Source organism: Rhinoderma darwinii, chromosome 6, assembly GCF_050947455.1.
Source record: "Rhinoderma darwinii isolate aRhiDar2 chromosome 6, aRhiDar2.hap1, whole genome shotgun sequence".
Lineage (NCBI taxonomy): Eukaryota > Metazoa > Chordata > Amphibia > Anura > Rhinodermatidae > Rhinoderma > Rhinoderma darwinii.
Genome location: NC_134692.1, coordinates 122,027,012 through 122,047,168, shown reverse-complemented (window position 1 = coordinate 122,047,168; position 20,157 = coordinate 122,027,012). Strand labels below are relative to the sequence as shown.

At 42.0% G+C, this 20,157-nt stretch overlaps 1 protein-coding gene across 1 annotated transcript in view; it reads right to left on the bottom strand.

Annotated features, from left to right (window-relative positions):
- DNAH3 (dynein axonemal heavy chain 3) overlaps nt 1-20,157 on the bottom strand; it is a 359,079-nt gene that overhangs the window by 154,858 nt on the left and 184,064 nt on the right. The window contains exons 22-27 of the mRNA XM_075830244.1: nt 19,678-19,857; nt 15,831-15,967; nt 12,658-12,859; nt 8,477-8,569; nt 2,832-2,942; nt 2,472-2,586 (exon numbers count right to left, since the gene is read on the bottom strand). Coding sequence (XP_075686359.1) covers nt 2,472-2,586; nt 2,832-2,942; nt 8,477-8,569; nt 12,658-12,859; nt 15,831-15,967; nt 19,678-19,857 — 838 coding nt within the window. The remainder of the gene's footprint in view (nt 1-2,471; nt 2,587-2,831; nt 2,943-8,476; nt 8,570-12,657; nt 12,860-15,830; nt 15,968-19,677; nt 19,858-20,157) is intronic.

Below are 20,157 nucleotides of genomic sequence, written 5' to 3'. Positions count from 1 at the left end.
GTTTTCGGCAGTGGGCGGGCATAAGAAGAGGAACGAACGAGATTGCCGGATAATTACAATAAAAGGCGCAAAATGTTTGCAGACCGTTATTTACGGTCGGAGGAGGAGTTTAGGAGGGAGGATAAGTGTAATGAACTTTTGACATCAGCGGCCAGTGAGGGGTGTGGAGAGTTCAATAGGTGAAATGCTGGTGACAGGTTCCCTTTAAAGACCACAATATGCATTTATGGCAGCTACAGCTCCTAGTGACACAATAAGATCAGAACATGCCTGAAAATCTCTTCAATTATTTGATCCTTTCCCCCCCCCCACAATGTTCATAGGTGTCAGTGTAACATTTTTTATGTAGAGCTAGCTTCATAAGGTTGTTAAAGGTCACTGATTAATTAATTACCCTTTTGTATAATCCTATAAGGTAGTGTTCGTGTTAGGCACTTGTGAGATATAGAACAATGCGCAACTACTGTATTCAAAAAAGGACATAAAAAAATTACTTTACTACATGCAATCTTCTCAGTAAATCATTGACGCCATTTTTTTTTTTTTTTTTTAAAGAAGCAGTTGTCGGAAATGTACTTCTAAAGAAACCAAGTCTACTTTATGTACCTAATTTTTATAGCATGTGTCAGGAAGCCCAAGGAATGGGCTGTAACTGGACCAGCCGGGGGAGGTGTGAACCCTCCTTGTCACCAAGGGATTTGACTTGGGGCTTCTCCAGGGAGCGGAGCCTAAGGGAAGCCCCCGGTCTTCACCCTTTAACACCTGTACAGGGAAGTGGACTTTGATGATGCAGGGTAACCCCAGGTTGCTACCCCCGGAGTTGTCTCCCTAGGTGATGACTGACGTAAATAGAACAGAGTGGTCTGGGGAACTAAAGGTTAGGGAAGGCTGTGGAGGTTTTGTTATACAAAACGTAGCTATAATCAGGGCAGGTGGCAAAGATAAGTCAAGGTGAACGTAGCCAGAGGTCAGAGCAGGTGGCAGGCATGGATGGTCAAAAACAGGCACAAGCATTCAAACATTAGAGAGCATGGAAGACTTTGGAACACAAGGAACTCAAAGGAATTAAATTGCTCTGTCAATGTGTTACAGAGCAGGAGGAGCTTATACACCTGGAAGTCTGGGGGAACTAGCATTTTGGCGCGCGCTAGCCCTTTAAGAATGCAAGTGGAGAACGTTGGCGGCGGAAGCGCCCGCCGAAGGCAGAATGGCAGCATGGACGCCGGGTAAACGAAGCGGGAAGCGTTACAGCATGACATTTTCTCCAAAGAAGTCAAAGGGAATACTGAGAATAGTTTTACAACAGCAGCCAAAGTGCAAATATAGTATCTATCTCTTTTGCGTTCGGAACGTTAGCAGGTGTGAAGGAATAAATAAAAAATTCCATGTTTTGTATTTTGTGTCAGTATACACTGCACAGTATGATATTCATTTTTGTCTTTCAGTTTGCCTTGTAATAATCTGCAGATGCTCTGCAGATTACTTAGTTATTTATTTCTGGCAGTAAAACAGTTCATGCAAGTAACATTTAGGGTATGTTCAGACGCTGAGCCAAAAACGTCTGAAAATACGGAGCTGTTTTCAAGGGAAAACAGCACCTGATTTTCAGACGTTTTTTGAGCAACTCACGTTTTTCGTGGCGTTTTTCGCGCCGTTTTTATGGCCGTTTTTGGAGCTGTTTTCAATAGAGTCTATGAGAAAACAGCTCCAAAAACGTCCCAAGAACTGTCCTGCACTTCTTTTGACGAGGCTGTAATTTTACGCGTCGTCTTTTGACAGCTGTTAAACGACGACGCGTAAATGACAGGTCGTCGGCACAGTACGTCGGCAAACCCATTCAAATGAATGGGCAGATGTTTGCCGACGTATTGGAGCCGTATTTTCAGGCGTAAATCGAGGCATAATACGCCTCGTTTACGCCTGAAAATAGGTCGTGTGAACCCAGCCTTAGTGATCACGTGCTTAGTACAAGGGAATTCACTCTTTTCTGTATTTATCAAGGTCAGAGGGAGGGATTCTCCCTTTGCAGATTACACTCTATGAGTTATGCTCTTTGTTCTATGTTTCTTATAAATATACGCTGCATATGATAATAAATTGGAGTCTTTCCTTTTGAGAATTTGGTCTCAGGGTGAGTGACTCACCGAGCTTGCAAATACCTTCTTCTAAATTGGAACCTACAGAAATCAAGGCGTAGTGGTACCGTTGCGACCACAGCAGGCTACTATAATTCTGAAACAGAAGCCATTTATCACAAACCATGTACTAACAGCTCTGTAAGTGTTTTCTCAAATATATTCACTTTGCTGCAAGTTTTTGATCTTCAATGAATTTCTGCTATGTGCCCTTTTCCTATATGATGCTTAGAAGAAAGTAATCACAACCCAGGCATAGTGAAGTCTGCTTCCATTTCAGAGAAAACTGTTGAGCCTGTAATATGCAGTGGCAGTGATTTTGGAAATAGATCTTACCGTGTACATCAATAACCGTAAGGGCTCCTAGAGTTGATCGCGCTCCACCAGATAATTTTCCTCTGACCAACTCGACAATCTCACCAATCTGTTTATTGCTTTTCTCTAAGAACGCCTGCAAAAAATAATTTATTTAACAGCAATTTTGAAATTCATCTCCAGGAATATTTCAATTGGTGTTATGAAAGTGGCCATTTAAGTACATAGTTACTTGAAACTAGTCTGCTCGCCATTGACAAAACGGACACTATACTGTGCAATATAGGTTCCTTAGGAGCAATTTATGTCTTCTAAGAGAATAAATGAAAGGCCAATGGAGTGTTAGAACTGTAATAGAAGGAAAGGCAGGTCTTTACTTACAGACAAGGTGCCTTCAGTAATAGCTTCGGATACTTCCTTTGTCCAGTAAATAGAGGAAACACATATAACAACTTGTCCAGGCCATTGAAGGACCCATTGCTTTCTTGGAACCTTCAAGGACAAAACTGTTACTATTATATCAAAAACACATAGACCTTGGAACTATAGTATTGTAATAACTACTGATAGAAGTTCATTTATACACATTGTTATAATTACTAAAGAAACTTAACACCAATACAGACAGACATGTAACATTTTCTGAAGCAAGTCACTATAAGTGCTCTTGCACGAGATCGTTCCGTGAAAAACGGTCCGAGTGTTGGCTGGATTTCCCAGGCCCGACCATGGTACAGGTGAACGGAACTCCTGGCATCGTAGACATTTTATGATTCTAGGAGTCCCTACCTCCCCGCAGAACTGCTGTTGTGTACTAAACAAAATGATACAGTACGGTTCCGCGGGAAGGCAGATACTCCTAGCATGATAAATGTCTATGATGCCAGGAGTCCCATTCACCTGTACCATGGTTGGAACTTTTTTACTGGAGATCCATTTCACCCATATCACAAAGAAGCTGGTTGAATACGAAACTCTACCAGATGGAGATAATGGTTCTCCTGGTGGCCCTACCACATCGCAAATGCTAAAAGATATTTCTGCACTTAACTAATTGGCACCAGTGCAGCATTGGGGGCAAGTGGCCATCTTCCCCAGCAAAATGAAGATGGTGGAGGTGCTGGTGAAGCATCAGTAATACACACGCTAACATTTATTTCATATAGTAGTAGTTATGGTAGTCACCGGAAAGTGGAGGACCAAGAAGGTCATCCCTGGTGAAGGACACAGCTGCCAACACAAACTAAATACATTCGGGCATTGCCTGCCCTTACTGGTGGACAGTTACACTACAGTAGGAATTTTACTGGAAATTTGTTGCTCCTGATATCTTATTATCATTGCAATGACTTGGGGGTTAAGTTATTCATTGCTATAATAAATTGTCAGTACTAATGTGCTGTACGAATGAACTAAACCACACCAACATTATTACTCCAAGCTTAGATTTATATGCCAGGGCCGTAAGGTGCAAATTAAAACAGAAAATAAGAAACTATGTGCCCCTAAATAGTCATCTGAGAGGTGAAAGTATCCAGAGATTATTTATTAACAGCCCAGAGAGGGAATTAAAATGGACTAATTAACTGGTTTGCATAGAAAGACAAGCCAATAAGTAAAAGTAATTATCTTCAACATATACCAGTGTGATGAAAAAGAAGATTAGAAGAATGGATGAAATAACGGAGAAGACAGATCAGAAGGAAATTGATTGGGAAGCTGGTCCACGCACCCTTCCTGGGTCTGTTCTTATAATGGCTTACTCTTAGGGTATGTTCACACGGCCTATTTACGTACGTAATTCGGGCGTTTTTGCCCCGAATTACGTCTGAAAATAGCGCCTCAATAGCGCTGACAAACATCTGCCCATTGAAAGCAATGGGCAGACGTTTGTCTGTTCACACGAGGCGTATATTTACGCGCCGCTGTCAAATGACGGCGCGTAAACAGACGCCCGCGTCAAAGAAGTGACCTGTCACTTCTTTGGCCGTAATTGGAGCCGTTATTCATTGACTCCAATGAATAGCAGCGCTAATTACGGCCGTAGTGGACGCGGCGTTCAAGCGCCTGCACATGCCGGTACGGCTGAAATTACGGGGATGTTTTCAGGCTGAAACATCCCCGTAATTTCAGCCGTAACGGACGCCCTCGTGTGAACATACGGTATCACTATGTACTATGTTTATGAAGAATCACGTTTCAGCCATTGTCTGGTTACTATCCATATGGAAACCAATAATGAGCCCTACAATATTATTTTTTTATAAGTTTATTTAACAGGGGTATGAAATGTAGATGAACCAAACAATTCCCATGAGAAGACAGCTCAACCTGATGTGCCTTAAGATCTCATTCACCCTCCGTTAATTGACACAATGGGGAAATTTAAGTTGAATATACCCTACATAATTCTGCAGTCAAAAATAAATAGCTTAAAATCCAACCTCGGTTTTGGGTTATTGACTCTGCCCCAATTGTCACCTGTATAAAAAACTGTTATGGAGCCACCACCTCCTCTGTCTAAAGAAATGCAAACTGGATCCAAAAATAGACAAGATCCAACAGGTACTCCTTTATACAAAAGACTCAGGGGTTCATGACACCAGTTGTCATTAACTTGAGAACAAGGCACAGACAGAAAGAAGCCCTAAAATCTCAGATTTGGGGGATCCCATGTGAGTAAGATTGTGAGAGTAAGGCCGGATTTACACGAGCGTGTGCGTTTTGCGCACGCAAACGGTACTTAACAGCTCCGTGTGTCAACAGCGTATGATACGTGGCTGCGTGATTTTCACACAGCCGCCATCATTATGACACTCTGTTTGTATGTTTGTAAACAGAAAAGCACGTGGTACTTTTCTGTTCTCATTCATACTTTTTACTGATGTTGCGCGAATCACACGTAAGTGCTTCCGTGGGCTGCGCGTGATTTTTACGCACCCATTGACTTCAATGGGTGCGTGATGCGCGAACAATGCACAAATATAGGACATGTCGTGAGTTTTACGCAGCGGACACACGCTGCGTGAAACTCACGGACAGTCTGCACGGCCCTATAGACTAACATAGGTCCGTGCGAGGCGCGTGAAAAGCACACGGACGTATTATACGTTCGTCTGAATAAGCCCTTAGAGTTCAACTTTTATAAACTTTCATTCTTTTGCTAGATTTTCTTTCCTATTTTTTTTTGTACTGAGGTTGAATTATTTTATGTTGTTTTCTCCATTCATGTACATAGTGGATTTCAAAATTCTGCTGGTTGACCTTGGAAACAGACATCACCACTCTATCAGACATGTGACCTAACAGGTTAGTTCCAGTATGTAATTATCACACTGTCTCCCAGTAACAAAAACAACTTGCTCTAGACAATAATGGAGAATAAAACATTATATAATCCTTTATTGTTGCAGTCTTTAAAGAGGATCTGTCACCAGTTTATCAATTAGGCAATTCTAATCTTTTATATGACACCAGGATCTCGCCAGTTGAAAACACAGTCGGGAATGGAAGCCGTGTACTATATGATCACACTGTGTTGCTGGGCAGGGAAGGGGGAGAAGCTGTATGCTGATTGGACAGCGTCATACAGAAAGCATTACACCGCTCAGAGTGAAAAGAAAGAGAGTCCCCTCCCATTTGGCTATTAGAGCCACATTAGCATATTTAGAAAAATGCTCATAACTTTGCAAATAATAAACGTTTCTGAAAACAAATTACACTGTAGTTATTAGCAGCAAAGCGCCTATTAGATTAATTACGAGATAGGGAATTGATAAACTGGTGACAGATCCTCTTTAAAGACAATTGTTTACCAAGTTATTCAAGATTTTTACTATTATTCAAAAGTAGAGCTTTCCTTTAACTGATTCAAATGAGTTGGTGCGTATATAAACATTAATTACGTTCCTATAGCCAGATAGATTTCATTAGTGTGTGTAACTAATAGGATAAGCCCTTGCTGTGGACTGTTGAAGGAAATGTTGTGCTGAATTAAATTGTTTAACATCTACTGAATGCATTTTATAATGGTCAAGCTGTGCAATTCTATATTTTACTGATAGCCTACAACAAGACTGAAATGAGCTGTGCAGGCTGATCTACTGGAAACTAGTTAAGAATTCATCACGAATTACCATTCGTGACTAAAAACTGCACTTAGGAGCCACACTTCTCATTAGTTATTATGGAAACGCTTATATAGCATTATCATAGGGTGCCCACTGGCGGGGCTCTGTTGTTGCGCATACACTGGCCGGGGTCTGTTGTTGGGCGCACACTAACAGGGTTCTGTTGTTGGGTGCACAGTGGCGGGGCTCTGTTGTTGGGTGCACACTGGCCGGGGTCTGTTGTTGGGCATAAACTGGCGGGGCTCTGTTGTTGGGTGTACACTGGCTGGGGTCTGTTGTTGGGTGAACACTGGCGGGACTCTGTTGTTGTGCGTACACTGGCAGTGTTCTGTTGTTGGGCGCACACTGGCGGGGCTCTGTTGTTGCGCGTACACTGGCGGGGGTTCTGTTGTTGAGTGCACACTGGCGGGGTTCTGTTGTTGGGTGCACACTGGCGGGGTTCTGTTGTTGGGCGCACGCTGGCGGGGTTCTGTTGTTGGGCATACAGTGGCTGGGTTCTGTTGTTGGGTGCACACTGGCTTGGGTTTGTTGTTGCGCATACACTGGCTCGGGTCTGTTGTTAGGTGCACACTGGCAGGGTTCTGTTGTTGGCCGTGCACTGGCAGAGGTCTGCTGTTGAGCACACACTGGCAGAGGTCTGCTGTTGAGCACACACTGGCAGAGGTCTGTTGTTGAGCCCACACTGGCAGAGGTCTGTTGTTGAGCACACACTGGCAGAGGTCTGTTGTTAGGTGCACACTGGCAGGGTTCTGTTGTTGGCCGTGCACTGGCAGAGGTCTGCTGTTGAGCACACACTGGCAGAGGTCTGCTGTTGAGCACACACTGGCAGAGGTCTGTTGTTGAGCACACACTGGCAGAGGTCTGTTGTTGAGCACACACTGGCAGAGGTCTATTGTTGAGCACACACCGGCAGAGGTCTGTTGTTGAGCACACACTGGCAGAGGTCCATTGTTGAGCACACACTGGCAGAGGTCTGTTGTTGAGAACACACTGGAGAGGTCTGTTGTTGAGCACACACTGGAGAGGTCTGTTGTTGAGCACACACTGGCAGAGGTCTGTTGTTTGATGCACACTGGCTGGGGTCTGTTGTTGGGCACATACTGGCATGGGTCTGTTGTTGAAGCAGGGCTTGTACATGTACTCTGGGAATACTACTAATATTCAGTGCATTTTTGTTTACAGATCAGGCAGCCCTACTGATAATGGTGGGAATACACTGAAGATACTGAACACAATGCAATCATCTCAACATTTTAAATGCAGTACCAGGGTCTGAACAAAAGTGAAACTAAACAATCCAACGTAATCAGAAAACATGACCCATTAGGCTAATTTACTCCATTAGGCCCCGTTCACTAAGTGCAGTTTTTGATTAATTTTTAAAGCCTAAGCCAGATAAAACAAATACTGCTAATACACATCAAAACTGCATTAACATCATGAAGAGGCCCAAAACGACAAATATAATTGTAAAAATATATGTAAAAGAATGGATGGTTTGGAAACCCTGGTCCAACACCTTAAATAGCACCTGTCATCTAAACCAGTGTTTTCCGTATGAAATTGGAAGCAACAGCCATACAGTAAAGGCCTCATGCAGTTTTATGGGTGCCCTATTACGGCTCTATACAAAATGGAGCCATAATAGCGCCGTGTGCATGAAGTCTTACTATACAAAGCAATATCCCTCAGTGTCTACGCAGCGACCTGCCTGGGAATAAGTGATACTGCATGCAAAGTAGAAATAGCGCTCTGATAAGAGATTGGGTATCGTTCTCTTACTTTCTCTATAGAGCGCACTTCACTTTATACTGTAGTAAAGCAAGTAAAACATAGTAGAGGACCAGATGACATGTAAGTTTTAGGTGACTGCAAAAAAGAACCAACAAAACTTACCTCAACATATCCTTCAATCCCATCATAAATGACTTGTCTCATGCTGGCCAACATATTTTCTTCCACTTGCAATAGCCATTTTTCAACCATACCCTGGAAAGTAGACAAACCAGCACATTATAGGTATATACCATGATACACATACACCACATTAGCACAGAGACATATGGCTTATGTCAGTTCCTTGCACACAAACCATCTGATCTTCAGTGTTATATTTATAAGGACGATACCCTCAGGAAACTGGTCTATGAAAAATAACTTAACCTGAATAATTAATCTAGTGAGGATTGACCAGCGGCCATATCTAGACACATCTGTCTTCATGAATGACGCTTACAGGCCCAGGCTCATTATTACAGGTCCATTACTGATCCCTGCTAACAGAATGGGAAGTTGCAGAAAGCTATTGATAAAGCAGCAATCCACAGTTTCCGCTGACAGATATGAGGATGGATAGGACACACAAACGGAAAAAAAATAATCAAAAAGTATACCTATTTTCTCTCCAGGATAATATCTAATTAATTGTCATCATCACACATAACACCACAAATATATGACACTTACTAGCAACTAGTGTGTAAGATATGTAGACTAATGCAGGATCCGCGTGTCAAATCTATAAAGGCAATATAATGCTGGAACTCAATGAGGCTTCCAAGGCTGCAATGTTTTTATCCAGGCCTGGAGTTGTAAAGTATATATAATTTCTACTGTGAAAATATTCATATTTTAGATGTGCCACGACACAGAGAAGCATTAGTCTAAAAATCATCTTCTCTTCTGTTAATTCAGCCCAATTCACTTTTAATATTGACACTGGCAAATGGGTTCTACAATTGTATATAGAGGATAAGGTAACTAAACTTTTTAAAAACTTTTGACATTTCAGAAGTTTTAATCAGTGGAGGTCCGAGCACTGAGACCCCCACCGATCGCTAAAACGAAGCGGCAGAAGTGCTCCGGTCAGCGTTGTGCCGCTTCGTTTCTGATCGGCTGTCCTCAAGCAGTGTACAGGCTCAAAGACTTTCTATTGAGCCCGTACACCGCTGCGAGGTGCCTTGTGCACGAACAGGTTATAATTGTATTGCATTGATAACTTTTGCTCATATTGTTCAAATGAACTATAATGGAAAGTGAAGAGGAGAAGCAATATTTTGCTTCCCCCTAGAGTAAAAGACATTTAAAGAGGCTCTGTCACCAGATTTTGCAGCCCCTATCTGCTATTGCAGCAGATAGGCGCTGCAATGTAGATTACAGTAACGTTTTTATTTTTAAAAAACGAGCATTTTTGGCCAAGTTATGACCATTTTCGTATTTATGCAAATGAGGCTTGCAAAAGTACAACTGGGCGTGTTGAAAAGTAAAAGTACAACTGGGCGTGTATTATGTGCGTACATCGGGGCGTGTTTACTACTTTTACTAGCTGGGCGTTCTGATGAGAAGTATCATCCACTTCTCTTCAGAACGCCCAGCTTCTGGCAGTGCAGATCTGTGACGTCACTCACAGGTCCTGCATCGTGTCGGCACCAGAGGCTACAGATGATTCTGCAGCAGCATCAGCATTTGCAGGTAAGTAGCTACATGGACTTACCTGCAAACGCCGATGCTGCTGCAGAATCATCTGTAGCCTCTGGTGCCGACACGATGCAGGACCTGTGAGTGACGTCACAGATCTGCACTGCCAGAAGCTGGGCGTTCTGAAGAGAAGTGGATGATACTTCTCATCAGAAAGCCCAGCTAGTAAAAGTAGTAAACACGCCCCGATGTACGCACATAATACACGCCCAGTTGTACTTTTACTTTTCAACACGCCCAGTTGTACTTTTGCAAGCCTCATTTGCATAAATACGAAAATGGTCATAACTTGTCCAAAAATGCTCGTTTTTTAAAAATAAAAACGTTACTGTAATCTACATTGCAGCGCCGATCACAGGCAATAGCAGATAGGGGCTGCAAAATCTGGTGACAGAGCCTCTTTAAACCAGATCTGTCCTCAGACTATGCTGTGCTATGTAAGTCCAGCATAGTATAGGCACAGGTCCACTCTCCTATTAGCCAACATGGCACAACAAATTAGCTTGGCTTATAGAAGCGTTCAAAGAATACACTGGACTCCTAGTTAGGAGTCCAGTGTATTCATGAGAGGACTGCAAGATAGGCAACCGGGGCCAAAATTTATAATGGATGTACACTGGATATTATAACCACTAACGTCAGCTACTAATTTGAATGTGCCCCTTAAACTTACCATGTTACATTGCTAAAATGCTAATTACCCGTAAGAAATACAACCCGCCTGCTTCATTCAGGACCAGAGAATAGTCATGTACTGTCCATTTATGTGTAAAACAGAATCAACTTCTAAAGTCTTAGGGCCTGTTCACATCAGCGTTCGCTTTCCGTTTATGGGTTACATCGGAGCTTTCCGTCAGAGGAACCCATCAACGGAAAGGCAAACAAAAACCATAGCTTCCGTTTGCATTACCATTGATTTCAATGGTAATGTTTCCATTGCTAATGGTTTCCGTTTGTGTCCGTTCCATAAGGTTTAAGTTTTTTTGAGGGAATCAATAGCGCAGTTGATGGGTTACTCCGACAGAAAGCTCCAACGGAACCCATCAAAGGAAAGCGAACGCTGATGTAGCCAGGCCCTTACAAAAACAACAAAAGTCTGTAAAATAAAATGTGCTCAATATGTCAACATCTGGCTAGACAGATTCTAAAAAGAATGTTTCCGCTGCTGGAGAAAACAGTCTGCCTTCATTATGATTTACTGTTGTTCAGATCTTTTATTTGACCTATTTTTAAGATCCATTCCTCAGTCAGGAATGCAGAACTCATTGCTCCGGCAACACATATGATACCAAAATCACAACCCTGTCTTGGAGCCTGCACTACCCACCATTGCTCTCATTTTTCCCTCGAACTACTATAGCAGGGACCACAGCACTGCCAGGTTTCCGCTTTGGGCACATTAAGATCACGAGTTTGTGCGATCTTGAAGAAACTCTCCTGGGCTCCCTTTTATGAAGGCTCATTTGCCTCATTATATGTGTGGCATTTACTTGATAATGTTATTTTCTTACTTTCTGTACTTTATTATCATTCTGCTCTTCCCGCAATGGAAATCAGCTCTCCCTGCACTGACTTCCTGGCAGTTAGAAGTCAATCTGAAGAGGCAGAGCTACAGTAGGAGGGTGCAGAAGCCTGAACCAATGGGGAGATAGGAGGTGGATCTCAGACTACCTCAGACAGCCTGTAGGTATTGTAGCAAAGCTGTAGTCACACATCACAGTTCTGCCCTAATGAAACAGAGTTAGGGCTCATTCAGATGATCATATAAGTCATACGTGTGACGGCCGTCCGTCACATGGACACATGTATTTCAATGGGGCCGTTCACATGACCGTTGTTTTAACAGAGCGTGTAAAGGGTCTAGACTAGTCTATGGGAGATCCGTGATAACTGCAGTTTTTCAAATCCGAGGTTGCCCATGCTTGCGTGAATGTAGCCTTAAAAAGCAGCCTAGAAGCAAACACTAAGGAAATTATATAGCAGGTAAGCAACACCTATAGGTACTGGCAAATATATTTTTTGAGCTTACAACCAGGTGTGCAGCTATAGAGGGAACAGTGGCAGCAGAAGCACCTGGACCCTGGCGCCTGAGAGTGCCAGAAATCCTCTCTGGAACGCAAGAAGATACCAGTATTGTAAATGGCACATGATAGGTTTGGGGCCCATGTTACAGATTTTGCCATAGGGCCCAGGAGCTTCAAGTTATGCCCCTGCTCACAACTTGCCATCCACTTGAATGCACTTTAATGGACTGTGAGGTCAAACTACGCACCTCATTACATGGCAATCTAAAACTTGTCCACTAGTCTTATGATTTCTGATAGGAAGATTTATTTTATTTAACTATTTTTACTGCTCCTCTTTTAGTATGTAAGCATAGCATTTCATTTATTGCTGGCAAGGTCAGTACAGCACATACCTAAGTGCAATATGATTTATGCCAAAAACAGAAAATTATTTATTAGCCATCATTCTGAGAAATGGATGAAGGATAGATTCATTTTAGTGCTAGCTATAAAGTAAAATATTTTCTTTTTCCAATGTATAAGGTTAATAACGGAAATATGGAGCAGAGACTGTATAAAATACAAGTAAATTACTTTAGCCTTTGCCGGATAGATCTTCTGCGTTAAAGGGACAGTTTCCATCTCTGAGCTGATCATGCCAGTGATCTCCAAATCATCAGTAAATTCCAATTTGGCAATTCCCTCAAAACACTTCTTCAGGTGGGGTTGAACTCGTAATGGGTCCTTTGTTTCTGACAGGATTTCAAGGAGCTCGTCATTGGAGAGGAAAAAAAACCTAATTGAAATAAATAAATAAATTAATTAACTACAGAAAAACTTTTTGGGGTAAATCTCTAAAGAAGCAAATATTACAAGTGGATTATGCCTACATATATTACAATGCCTTGTGAAAGTATTCCTTCCCTTGGTTTTTCCTGTTTTTTTGCATTACAACCTTGAATTAAATTGGATTTTTGGGAGGTTTGTACTATTTGATTTACACAACATGTCTATGACTTCGAAGGTGAAAAATATTTTTTTACTATAAACACAAATAATAATTATTACAAAAAACAGAGAACTTTAATGTGCAGAAGTATTCACCCCCTGAAAGTCAATACTTTGTGGAGCCATCTTTTTCTGCAATTACAGATGCCAGTCTCTTGGGTTTATCTCTATTAGTGTAACTTCTATGGCCGAGGGCCGTCGTTCAGACTTACCCTCTGATGGCCCCGGCCATGGACATCTGTCTTCTCGGCGTCAGCTCCCTTCAGGGAGACACCAGCACTCACTTCCGGGTTCTCGGACTGTTTCCCGCAGGGCGCGCGCCCGCGCGTGCATGGCCTTAAAGGGACACTACGCATCCAGCTGTCACCAACCAATAATTAGCCCAAATGGCTGCTGGATTATAAAAAGGGGCTCTGCCCACTTGTCCCTCGCCTGAGCGTTGTTGTATACCTAATTTGTCTTGCAAATTGTCCCCCAGTGTTTCCTAGTTCCCAGTGTTACCCGTTCCTGCTGCCTGTACCCTGTATCCTGTGCTATCGTATCTACTGAGAAAGTCAAGTCGTGTCTTCCGCTGCAACCACGGTGCAACCTGCTGTTAAAGTCAAGTCGTGCTTCCGCTACTGTCTACATTGCCTCAGGTACCCGTTCTGAACTGTAGACATTGTTTTGTACCTTGTTGGCCAGCTGCTGCCCCGCTACGCGGTACGGCTCAGTGGGTCCACACCCCGCGCCGTGACAATTAGCTTGGCACATCTAGACATTGGGATTTTTACCACATACCAGGAAAAACTGCTCCAACTTCTTCAAGTTAGAGGAGTTGCTGTGGTGTGTAATAACCAGTAGGGTCGCAACCCGGACAACAACCGCGGTGGCACTATGTAGGAGAGGCTGTCAAATACCTCATTAAGGGGTATTACGGTTACATGCGCATGCGCACTGCCGCTCCATTCATTCTCTATGGGAGCACCGGGGATAGCCGAGTGCAGTGTTCGGCTTTTTCCTGCGCTGCCATAGTGAATGAATAGGGGGTAAGTTGTTGTAATTTGCTAAATCGTGCGGCCATAAAGGGTGTATTAATTCATGGCCGCACGATTGTGCAGAAAACGGGCTGGTTTACCCGCGTTAATATGCGGCCACTAACAGACTGTTTGACAACCGCACCGAAAATGGTGTCGGTGCAGTTGTTAGCCGCGTTGCGACCATGTCAGGGCCGCTCCGGGTGGCCCTACCCTTAACCTGGACAAATGATGGTGTATGCATGGATACCCACTCTAATAGAATCATTTTTTTTGTCGAGAGTACCATTAGATGGACTAAATCGGAGAGATGAATCTCCTATTTTCCCCGATTAGCTAGTCCCTAGTCTCCAATAGCTATTCACCACCACAGGCATTGCACTCAGTCTACTTTTTCCGTCTTATGATCCAGTCTCTAAAAACTCGAACAGCTACTGCTCTCGCACCAGAGCTTCAAGTCCTTTACTCATTTTGTCTTCTATTTTTTTCACATTCACCACCTCTTATACCTCCTAGTGATCTGTCATCAGCACTATTGACGGAAAAAACACTCACTATAAAATGTCCTAAAGATCATAACAAACTGGCCACTAAGTGTATATTTGTATATTCCTTACAGTGGTTGTCTCCGATTTAAAAAAAAAAAAAAAAGTCTGATTTTTTTTCTAGGAATAGCGCCACTGTAGTTGATAGGCTGTTCCTGGTATTGCAGCTCAGCTTCATCCACTTGAATTTGGCTGAGCTGCAATTTCACGGTCCATGAGCATGAGTGGTGCTATTTCTGGGGGAAAAAAATAAAGACTTTTTTTTATCCCAGACATCCCTTTAAATATACAGGAGGCCATTAATTCACAATTTTTCAACTGCCAACTTTTCTCCTATAGTTTGCTAAATATTCTATACTTTAGCTATATTTATAGAGTGTGTTCTCTTCCAAATCAATCTGATTACCAAACGCTGTAGACACTGTACACAAATGCTTCTCTGCTGCATACATTTATTCATGCACCAAGCTTAAATTCCCCATTGTGAAAAGCCTTCATATGAAATGCTGATTGTCCTAAAAATAAATATCAAATCCACCCTCCTCAAAATCTCTAAGGAAGTTCAATGGGGTGGTCTGAAAGATTAATTAATTAATACTATTAATTAATAAACTGAGCGTATTTCTAAGTTTATTACTTGTGTTTTCACATCCAGCTCATGCAGCTGCACCTTTAGGGCTTATGCACACGACAGTGCTGCATGTATGGACCCTATACAATCTATTATGGATCTGTTGCACTCTGTAAAATTGTATGTAGTAAGCTCCCCCTAGTGGTGGCTGCAGGCAGCCAGAATTGTATCAATTATCTCTATGGCTGTGAGTGGAATCAATGACTTTGGAGCTCTATATCAGAAAATAGAAATTCGAGAGTACATAAAAGAAATAAATTCAAAGTTGTAGGTACTTTTTAGTCTACATCTAAAATTAACATGAATATACCTAATTTTTCATATTCATACCATCATCAAATGTAATTGTCACTTTCATATAAATACATTTAAGAAATCCAATTTTGTTATATGATCTCCATAGGAGCAGGGAAGTCATTGTCATATATTGGCGATATATGAATGGAAACAATGATATCAATTATATATTGATCATTAAATAGAAATGTTAAGACTGTGATTTCATACTGGAAATTTCGTCGTGAAAGGAGAAATATTAAATATTTTTTTCTCATTAAAAGCATTTACCTTGGAAAAAATAATCTTTTCTTTTCCAAATAAGAATTCAATCCCTTTTGAATGTCTTCCAGGAGGATATTGGATTCCTGAAGCCTTTCTAACATGTTTGGCTGTTTGGTCGCGATAAGAGCTCTGGTATCTTTAGCCTGATAAAATGAAGGACCAGTTGTTAGGAGACGTTTCATTGCGCGCAGGGAATTACAAAGAAGCTGTAGTATGTCATGAATGGTTTTCATATCTATCTTCATTGCATAGTCCACTAACTTGGCCCTAGGAAGATTCATTTCTTGGCAAATAGAATGGGATTAAAGTAAATGAAATTGTAACTGGAAAATAAAAAAATAAGAGATTATACATTTAGGGAACAAGAAATTGTGTTGATGAATCTGATATTGATCCTATAAAGAATACAGGAAAAAAATGACTCAGTTTTGATAATGCTTTTATCATTGTATAGAGAACGGCTTAAAATGGAACTATATGACCTGACTTCTTTATGCTGAGGATTTTGAAACACGAGTAACACAGACAAGCTTCCCACAGAAGCCTATAAAGTGGGTGGAGGGGGAGCAGGAGCAGACAGAGAGAAAGAGAGAGACACAAGCTGCTGGTAGGATTAGGGTATGTTCACACGAGGGCGTCCGTAACGGCTGAAATTACGAGGATGTTTCAGCCTGAAAACATCCCCGTAATTTCAGCCGTACCGGCATGTGCAGGCGCTTGAACGCCGCGTCAATTACGGCCGTAATTAGCGCTGCTATTCATTGGAGTCAATGAATAACGGCTCCAATTACGGCCAAAGAAGTGACAGGTCACTTCTTTGACGCGGGCGTCTATTTACGCGCCGTCATTTGACAGCGGCGCGTAAATATACGCCTCGTGTGAACAGACAAATGTCTGCCCATTGCTTTCAATGGGCAGATGTTTGTCAGCGCTATTGAGGCGCTATTTTCGGGCGTAATTCGGGGCAAAAATGCCCGATTTACGTCCGTAAATAGGCCGTGTGAACATACCCTTATATGCCACCCCAGTGCGGGATTCTCAGCAACACTTCTCCTTACTGTATTGTAACGTACTCCATGCTGCTGGAGCTTCTAAATATGTGTGGAAGATAGAGATAAAATAGCAGGATTCTCCTCCTCTATGTGTGCAGTTTATAGAAGACATTATAACCGTTAGGCTCCGCCCACTAGCTCAGAGACAACTGAGAATTAGAGATAGAGCCGGCAGAGTGAAAAACTACAAAAAAATGTAAAATACAAATCATATAATGGCCAAATCATATAATTAGTGTTTTTCCTCATGTACACACACATGGCAGCTTATTCTGAAACGTCACCTGAACAGTTAGGTAAACTTTAAAGAGGAATTGTCGTTTCATAAAACTTTTGACATATCCGGGTGCTGAGACCCCTATCGATCGCTGAAACAAAGTGGCAGAAGGGCTCACCTGAGCGCAGTGCCACTTCAGTAGTAATGGTATAAGTTCGGCGATTCCCCCGCTTCTTTCTCTTCGGTGGTGGACCTAGAACCCGGACACCCAACGATCAAAACTTCTGACATCATTATGACATGTCAAAAGTTTTATGAAATGACAGTTACTCTTTAATGCGTCCCCATTATATATATATATATATATATATATATATATATATATATATATATATATATATATATATATTATTTTTTTATAAATCAGTAGTACTTGTAAATTCATTACATTTTATAAGTGTCAACTTCCTCACCTTCCAGCAGAATGCAGTTCTCTCTTTTGCCTTCCTGCAGGCTCTCTGTAAATCCTCGTGTAAAACAGTAAATAGCAGACGGGAGGAGAGATGAGGGAGAGAAGGTGGATACAGCTGCAGTATACCTCCTTCGTTATATTGGTAAGGCAGTAATGCTGTAAGGGTATGTTCACATGCTGTGTTTTCAGGCGTATTTCGGGACGTAAACGCCCCAAAATACGCCAGAAAAAAACGGTAGCTGAATGCCTACAAACATCTGCCCCTTGAATTCAATGGGAAAAAAATGTTTTCGTTCAGAAGAGGCGTTTTTTTACGCTGCCGTTTTAAAAAACGTCGCGGAACAAAACGCCCTGTAAAAACACGTAGCATGTCACTTCTTGAGACGTTTTTGGAGCTGTTCTTTCTTTCTGACAATAGAAAAACAGCTCCAAAAACTGCTCCAAAAAACGCATGAAAAAACGTTTTCAATTTAAAAAACGGCTGAAAATCAGAGGCTGTTTTTTCTGAAAACAGCTCTGCCATTTTCATCAGTTTTTGCCTGTGAACATACCCTAAGGCTGGCCAAACACTTTAGATAGCTGTCGGCCAAACACACAGCTATTCCTTCCGACTCCCCCATGCACATGCACGCTCGGCTGAACGTACATGTGTTTTTAATAGGGAGAAAGCCTCTGGTAGCGGCTTATCTGTAAACGAACAAAAGGTTCGGGCATGTTGAATTTCAACATGCCCGAACACTTCTCTCACCCAACATCTGCCATTGGGGGAGAGTCGGGACGCCTCCATACAGATTAGATGGTCCCACCGATATCAGTGGCTTCGGCCGACATACATCTAATATGTATGGCCAGCTTAAGAAGCAGAGGGAGCAGCAGGGGGGAGATATTTTCTGTCTGCACTACATCTAAGGCTGGGTTCTCATGAGCATGTTACGTCCGTAAAGGACGGAACGTATTTCGGCTGCAAGTCCCGGACCGAACACACTGCAGGGAGCCGAGCTCCTAGCATCATAGTTATGTACGATGCTAGGAGTCCCTGCCTCGCTGCGGGACAACTGTCCCATACTGTAATCATGTTTTCAGTATGGGACAGTAGTTCCATGGAGAGGCAGGGACTCCTAGCGTCGTACATAACTATGATGCTAGGAGCCCGGCTCCCTGCACTGTGTTCGGTCCGGGACTTGCAGCCGAAATACGTTCCTTTCTTTACGGACGTAACATGGTCGTGTGAACCCAGCCTTATACACATCTACAGCTACCTGTGATTGTGTTTTTCTTTGCAAAGATAGGTACACTATAAAGGCACAAGATTATGAGTAGTCTGGGCAACATCATAAAATGGAGTGTATATGGTAATTATTAGATTAATCTATTATATATTGGACACAGATTATTATTATTATTATTATTATTATTATTATTATTATTATTTATGTGCCTGAATAGTGTAGTCAGCCAGTGGACTCTAAATGCCCTGATATTACATTATCTGTTATGGCTCTGGTATCTATTATCAATAATCTGCCCACAAACACATGATTCTACACTCATAGTTTTTGATGTACCCGTCTGCTTTTATACTCATCCCAAGTCCGTTTTAACTCATTCGATTTTGATTTTAGTTTATGATTTTCCCCTTGCAAGCATTTAGACAGCGGTACAAAGTCGATTTGCTTCTCGAATGGACTGTACAAGCGTAGCATTTTATTAGAAATTATCTGACTTTATAGCGATTGTGTTTTATGAATGTAAGAAGTACAGCAGAGCGGGAGATGTTGTTTTCTCATATTTATACAAATGAAAGAACATTGAATATGCAGTCATAATAGTAAATGAGTGATAATGAAGAATAAACAAAAAATATCCATGTGTCTGTGGCTTCCGCGCAGTGGGTTTTATGCTCTAGTGGAGCAGATTTATCAAAGTCACACCTGGTTATGTGTTGTTCCACAAAGGACTTTGGTTATTGGCAGAGACAAATCCTATGCTCTCTGTATTTAGAGGTCAGCTTCGTGTACACATCTCTGGACAGCAAATGTGATAAATGGAATCAGTCTTTTTTTTAATGTCACTCGGCTGAGATTTGTAAGATTTCGCAGACATATTACATACCGACTCTAACATAATGTCCTTCCAGGTGCTGTCCACGACACCAAACTTCCGTCCTTCTTCTGGCATTTGTGCTATAATGTCTTCGGAGCTAAATATGGGCTCCAGGTAGAGCCAAGTCGCCTGACACTTTAACCAGGAGTCCAAAATATCTTGAATCAGGACTAGTGTCTGCTCCCACTCCTGTCAGACACAGAATCTGTTTAATATATTTATTGGTTTACCTTAGAAAGAGCCCAGAGACTCTATTTAATGTTAATATCCCCATACATGCCCAGCTCTAGTATAATCGCTCACAAAAGGTATTGATTCTCCTTGTGGAGATCCAGTTAGTAGGAGTTTTTAAGGCAAAGCTCCCAGGAAAAATTATGCATAAACTACTTTCCTCCTGAAGGAAGAAAACGGTATCTCTAGTGCCACCTGGAGGTTAGGTATGTGGAAAAATAAACAAGGAAAAAGCGCTGCTACCATCCAAGGAAGGTC